The 7307-nt window shown below is 36.6% G+C and overlaps 1 protein-coding gene across 1 annotated transcript in view; it reads left to right on the top strand.

Annotated features, from left to right (window-relative positions):
- SERPINI1 (serpin peptidase inhibitor, clade I (neuroserpin), member 1) overlaps window positions 1-7307 on the top strand; it is a 20655-nt gene that overhangs the window by 9006 nt on the left and 4342 nt on the right. Inside the window, exon 5 of the mRNA XM_010006782.1 lies at window positions 3484-3581. Within this exon, the coding sequence (XP_010005084.1) occupies window positions 3484-3581 (98 nt within the window). The remainder of the gene's footprint in view (window positions 1-3483; window positions 3582-7307) is intronic.

The raw sequence follows: 7307 nt of genomic DNA, 5'->3' as shown, positions 1-7307 counted from the left end.
CTGCTGAAATACACACTGAGCCAACTTCTGCAGCCCCTGCTTAGTCTTGACTTAGAAAGATGTTGTCAGAGAAGGAATCACAACCTGCCTCGCTTCAACTATTCAGAGCAGTTGTATGGATTTTCAGGCTATTAAATCATGCAGACTAGTTCTAGCACCTAGGACAACCTAGCTAAAATTCCAACCAAATTGTTGGAGCTGATATCAACAGCCAGCTTTGTGTTGTAGGCTGCTTACTAGGCTAAAATAGCAATTAGATCCTGAGGGCCTGTCCTCCAGGCAAGAACACTTTATTTCAAGCAGTGGAGCCATTCCTTTGTTTGCTTTTTGTTCTGCAGAATGTAATGTATTAGAACCAATCTGAAAATCTGCAATTTCTTGCTTTTGCTCTTATAGAACTCTTAGTAAGTTTTGAAATTAAAATCTTTGGGATGACACTAGGCTGGAGTTCACTTCAGTTGTGTAACCAGGAAGTGTACCCTAAACCTTGGTTCTGTGGATCCTGAGGGTCTAAGGACTTAATGAAAAATTCAGCATTTCAGAAGGGTTGCACAAGATGGAGCCATCTTTTTTTTCAGTCTTTAAACTCTGTAAAATAGAAAAAAGATGGCCTGGTATGGTTAGCTCAAGTTAATGGTCTATCCAGAACCTAAAGCTTCAGAAACATAACTAGGGAGGCTGTTGATGACATAAATGCATCATTTTAATCTAATGCTTGTGTAAGGTCTAAATTTCATAAAAATATTGTGATTCTCTGCTGAACTCCCCAGAGAACTGTTGGTTTCTCAATATAATTCTACTTCCTAAACATCTCATTTTATCCTTCATTTTGGTGGAAGTCAAGGGAAGCATTTTCGTTCAGTTATTTGGCCTGCATTTTATATGTAGAAAGTAGAGAGACTTTACAAATAAACATTGTAAAAGGAAATAGAGAGCTAACTCACATCTTCATTTCTTGGCTTTGGCTAACAGCTGATAGGCAGAGCCATGACCCCTGCTGTTGGAGAAAATGCTTTTTTGCAGTTGTTTTTCTTATTTGTGACCTCAAATTTAGCTTTTCTTGCACACTTTTCTTGCTAGTGTCTTATCTTGATGCTCTTTACTAGTGTGACATTGCTACTTGATAGCTAAATTATTTGGAAAGCTTAATATTAATTATAATCTAATACTAACATACTAATTAATACTTGTTTTGGTGGAGTAAAAGCCCAACAAGGGAAAAATATGCCACTCTGAAATTTTTATAAAACGCATTTTAACATTAATTTGCCTTTACTGCATGTTTTTAAGGCAGGTACAGTTCGATGTGTGTTTCAAAATGTTATAGTTTCAATACAGAAGGAAATATTTCTGCATTTATCCAATGTGCCCAGACAGGACCTCTGTACTGGTTAACTCTGGTGTGAGGAATCAAGTCTTAATTCATCTTAGGGTTTTTACTGAAGTCTTCAAAGTAGATCTGGACTTAGATTACAACTGTATAGTGATACTAAAACTCATCTCTCGTTCTGGATCCTGTAAGCCAGTGGGAGATTTGGATGAATGAGCAACTTGCAGATTTGTCTCAGTTTAAAGCTAAAATCTTGCAGAAAGGCCTGTGAGTTCCTTCCTTGTAGTTTTTGACCAGTGTTAATATCCATAGCTTTTTAAGAGGAAAGTAAATGATGTTTCCTCTTGAAGAAGAAAACAGGACACATTTCCATTTCCTCCAATCCTGTTGGCTGTTTTCAGGTCATCTCCTCTGTCTCCATCTTGTTCATTACAATAATGCCACCTTGACTGATGCAGAATATGCCAGAACACCCTAAGCTTCCTCAAGTACATAAATCTTTGATCTTCTGATTCTTTTGAGAACTGCCAAAACAATAAAATCACAAGAATCAATTTGTGGTTTTATTCCAAGCATATCCTGAAATTTATCTGGTGCCACCAGTGATTTATAGATTCTGAACTATGTCCAGTGCTTATTTTAACTTGCATTAAATTCTTCTTTGGGTAATGACTAATACCTACTCCATGATAGATTTTCAGCTTCTAATGACATTCTGCATTCATTAAGAATGTAGATTGTGTATTGGATTGTTCTCATACTGTGTAAATGTAAATGAGGAAGATCCACTTGACTCTTAACAAGTTGTCTTTTGATAGCCAGATTCTTCTTTTTCAAGCTGCCAAGGCTTATATGTGCTGAGGAATCATAGTTCTCAGCTCTCCATCAGCTGTTCTCATCGGAGAACTCTCATCAGAGTTCTGACCTATACTTTATGCTCGAAAGAATATGTTCCTCCATATAGTCAAAGACTTTTTAGTCCTGAAAAAGAATTATTACAAGCAATCACACAGAAGCACGTTTTGGTTTTCATTCTAGCCCAGGTAAGACCATTCACTAAGCACTGCAATGTAATTGTAGAGTTGTTTCTGACAGTGGCTTGCTGAAGAAACTGTAACACCTCATGGACTATGTATTTTGTGTTGGACAGTTATAACCAGTAGCTGTTAGCATAATGTAAATCACTAATATTTTGTTTGGTCATTCTACAGAGAACCCATAACTCATCCATAAAAAAACATATTTATAAATAGTGTCTTGTGATTTCTGTAGACTCTGATATTTTATGATTGGGGCTGTTATTAATATTCTCATGTATTTCTTTGTTTCTCCATCTGTCCAGTCTGTTTCTGGCCATACTTAAAAGACTTGATGGATTTTTTTTGTCTTAATGACACCAGGCATAACTTGTATCATGTTTGAAAAGAAGTCTTTCTAAATGGAAAAAGCTTGTGTCCAAAATCTTGCCCTCTGGGTTAATCTCAGTTTGTCCTTCCAGTAACATAGCCTAGAACGTGCCTTTGCAAGCTAAAGCTGAAATCCTGCCAGGTTGTACTCACATAGTTGTGCTAACAACTGTTTGTTTTCCCTGTTCTTTACTCGCAATCAAAACCCAATTAAAATTTTGCCACCAGAGTAATTAGAAGCTGAGTCAAAAATGCTTTATATTCATTTTCATAATTTCTGGTCTTTGCTTAAACTGTCTAAATCAAAATGGAGTATCTTCCTTACTTTCCTACAACTTCTTTGCCAACAGCTGCCTATGAAGTTTGTGCTGTCCTTTGCAATATTTTATATTCTAGTATGTGTACAAATAAGTTCAGGTTTTATAACAAGCCTTTTTTATAAAAAATAACCATTTACATTAGATACTGCATCATTGTACACTGAGGTTTTATGGTCAGGGTCTGTATATTCCAGTAGCATATTTTTTATTACTTCTGCATTGGAAAAAAGATCTACTGGTAAAGTAAACTTGTAACTTGTCTGGAAGTGTTTCTGCTGTTCTACTTGTCCTGAATTTACATAACCCTTATTTTACATTACATTATTTACCTCCATGTTTCAATTGTCATTACCTAGAACTGTTAACCTAATAACAATAATTCTGCTTACATTCTGGGCATTTTGTCATTTTCTCCTATGTTCTTCAGGTTCAGAGTTGAACAGGCAGTTGATCTGAAGGATGTCTGGAGAGGTCTTGGAATTACAGAGCTGTTCAGCAGCAGTGCTGACCTCACTGCCATGTCTGGTAAGAGGTTCTTGTGTTGTCTCTCAGTGTATATAAGGAAGTACTAAAATCACCTACTGGCTCTTCAGAGTGGTTGTGTAGAAGACAAAACAAACACTAACAACCCTGAGAGCAATTTTTTTGATCCTTTGGGATTTTTGCTTAACGTGAGCATTCTCACTGCATGAACACTTGAGGCAGAGAAGAAATCCATCAGGAGGTGTGTGTGGAGTTGGGGAATTTTGACCTAAGAAAGTTCACTCTAATACAGTGCAAGAGGCAGATCCACCTTAGAGCAAATGGGATTCACACAGCAAGAGAACTGTCATCTTTTATCTCCAGAGAGAGTTTGTTCACATCATTAAGCTGTTGTACAACTTAGTCAACTCCCCAGATACCTGCTTTATAGAAGCAGCACAGGAACGAAAGAATTCTGAGATAAAAGCAATTCAGTCACACATGCTGCTGGTCTATTCTAATACTTTGTCAACACTTTATTTCATAAGTTGAAATATCCAATACATTTAGAAATTTAGGTAGAAATGAGGTTTTTTTTATACTCTTAATATCTCCTAGAAAGTGGCACAAAAGGTGATACTTGGGTCATCTTTGCCTGAGAATTTGTTGTAATTTTTACTTAACAAAAGTAGCCACTCAAGCAGTGTATTTAGTATGGTCTGAAGTTGGGCAAACCCACTTGTTCTCTGTAGAAGCACATGCCAGTGTGACATTTCAGTCATTGCTCTTGAAGTTTATGCTTATATGCCCCTGTCTGTAGGTTTCTGCTCCATGGCTTGCTGCCTAGTAAGGCTCCTTGGCTGATGTAACTGTTCTTAGTTGTCTGTCTCTGGAAGCAATTGTGTATCTTTAAGGTTTTATATTTTTTACAATTTTACTGTACAAAATCAAGCTATCATATTTTGCATAACTGAATTCACTTCTTTGCTAATTAAAGATTAAGTTAGTAAGTGATGTAGAGCAGTGTCTAGTGAGAATTCATGACTTACTGTAACATTCTTGCTCTTCACTTAAAGGAATGTCCCACCAGGTGATGAAAAGTCATAAATTATGAATAAGAAAATGGTTTTGAAATAATGTCTTTAATGAAAACCCTGCTGTTGGTGGTAATGAGATGAAATTTTAAGTATTTAAAATACAGATTGTTTTCTATTTCTAACTTTCACAATGTGAAATTGTGAAGAAATATGTTCAAAGCTTGCTCTTGTAAATACCTGAGTGTTGTCAGGTAACAGGGAAGCTGAAGCCAGAAGTTTATATGCATTTCTGTGTCAGCCCTTTTAAAAAACTTGGCTCTTCATGAAACCTTAAATGCACATACTCAAACAAAATTTTGGTCTGGACACTTTTGGGGAAGAAACAAATCATAAAAGAAATTCTGTTGTATTTAAAAATACTCTTCTCCCCCTCTCTTGTTGCTCTTGCCTTTGGATTATTATCAAGGAAAGCTGCCTGCGATTTCAACAACAGCCCTAATCCTGTAATCAGATCCAGGCACAGATTGTTGAGTTCAGTGAAATTCTATGTGGGTTTAGTGGATATAAATCAAATCGCAGGATTACAGACTTATTTTTCAATATTTAGAATTTGTTGCTTTTTGCACTCAATCCGAAAAATGGAAGTAGATGGGTCATCTTTGCCTTCTGGGATGTCTGGATTCTGACCAACCAAAGGGAAGTGTTAATCTAGATACACATTTTAAATATTATACTGTTGTGGAAACTAAGTTCTTTGTTAGCTAACACAGATGAGTAGGGGAACATTCCTATTTAACTGTTTAATTACATGTGTTCTGACTCTCAGCAAAAGGCTTTGCCAGGTTTTACTTGCATCTCTGATTCCATCAGGTGTTCAAAATAATCTTGAAAGAACTTCTGGTACTTGAGATTTTATAATTTGCACAGCATGTAAACTACTCGACTATTTTAACACCACCCAGGACTTACCCTTGAACTAATTTCAATAGTAAAAGTTCCCTTCCATTTCCAATTATTCTATTTCTTGCCATTTAAAGCATTATAAAATAGTAACTGCTTTTAACCTCAAGGTGACCTGCATTTCAGTAAGCAGCTAAGTAACCTTCCTGACTTATTTTCACAATATAAATTGTTAGAAGAGCACCAGTAAATAGTCCCTCAAAGGCTTTATTGAGGTAGGTATAATTTTTCTGGGTTAACCCAAGCTAGAAAAGCCAATAAATCTGCATGGTTTTTTTATATGGGATTTGCACAGCAACCAGTTGGCAGCTGTGAGTAGGAGTCTGCAAGCATATGGAGTGTAATAACAAATGAAATGCGGTGCTAACGGAGTCATGTACATGAGAATTAAGTCTTCCATTACTCCCACTCATTAATGGGCATCTAGGCTAGGGTCCTTCAGAAAGCTTCAGCTTTGATACTAAATCTCCATGGAACTCTTCTGAAATGTTAGCAATCCAGTCATGTTGGTTTCCATGAAAATCCATATTCAAAGAAGCTGCTAGAGAAAAAAATGTTATTGTAGTTGATATTCAGGTAAGCCCCACCTTATTCACAGTGAAAGCCATAATGGAAAGATGTGTAATAATGACAAGATCTGTATGATATTGAAGTATTGCAGTCAGTGATCTGACAATCATAAAACAGAGTAAAGAGAAGAATGCCTGAACACTAGGTGACAACATTATGCTTCCATATGAAAATAGATTCATTCACTTCAGAGAGAGATGAATGAGAGGGATGTGATAGTGGCAATGTAAAGAGAAGAGTATGAGGAAAGTAACTTGGAATGTGGAATTGCTTTTTTCACCTTACAAGGACAAAGATATCCAAGGAAGTTAAAGGCAAAAAACTGAAAGCAAATAGAAAGCACTTCTCTTATGGAAAGCATAATAATCACAGAGATCCTTGCCAGGTATTCCTTGAGGTCTTTTGTTTGGCAGGGTAAAAAAGAAAAAAGCTTCAGAGTAAATCAAAACTATCTATACTACATTGAGTAAAGGCATTCTATATATTCTATGGATTGGAAACTCTGTTTAGGATGTAAGGCACATGCTGGGTGAGAGGATATTTGTCTCTGGGAAGCTGTGCTGCAGTTTTAATCTATAAGGCTTCTTGTATCTCATTCTGAAGCTAGAGCATTGTGCTAGACTAATGGGGCATATTGGTCTCATCTGCAGTGGCACTTCATGTATTTCTGTCAACAATATTGTTCATTCTTTTTAATACCCAGATCCTGAATATGTTTCAAGTGGGCCTACTGTTAAACCTGTTGGTAAATGTTAAGGTTTAGGCTGACTGAACTAGGATGCATGAACTCATCAGACAGAGTCTTCTAAGATACTGAGTGTTCTGATCAGAAATACACCTCACAGTGGCATAAGCACCACCACGCTATGCAAAATAAAGTATTCAGGATGAAAATAAGGGGTGTACTGTTTGTTACAGGTCACAGGAGCAGGCTTAAGGGCTGTAATAAAAAAACGTGATTGAAATACGTGATTAGCCTACATGGGCATTTCTTTGTCTGCTGTTAAACATTGAAATGTATTTGGATTTGAGATAAGGAGCTCTGAACCATCATTTTTGTGTAAAGGCTACAGAATTATAGGTTTCTTTGGTATGTGTTGTTTAGCTCAAATGCTCAATAGAGCTTTGAAAGGGACTCAGACAAGGACAGCAAAACAGCTGCCTGGAAGGTTGAATTTGCAGAAGTGACCAATAAACTTACTAAGAATCCTGTTAACTGAGA

Source organism: Chaetura pelagica, unplaced genomic scaffold (assembly GCF_000747805.2).
Source record: "Chaetura pelagica isolate M959 unplaced genomic scaffold, ChaPel_1.0 scaffold341, whole genome shotgun sequence".
Taxonomy (NCBI): domain Eukaryota; kingdom Metazoa; phylum Chordata; class Aves; order Apodiformes; family Apodidae; genus Chaetura; species Chaetura pelagica.
Note: the sequence above shows the minus strand (reverse complement) of the source record. Positions and strands in the feature narration are given on the sequence as shown.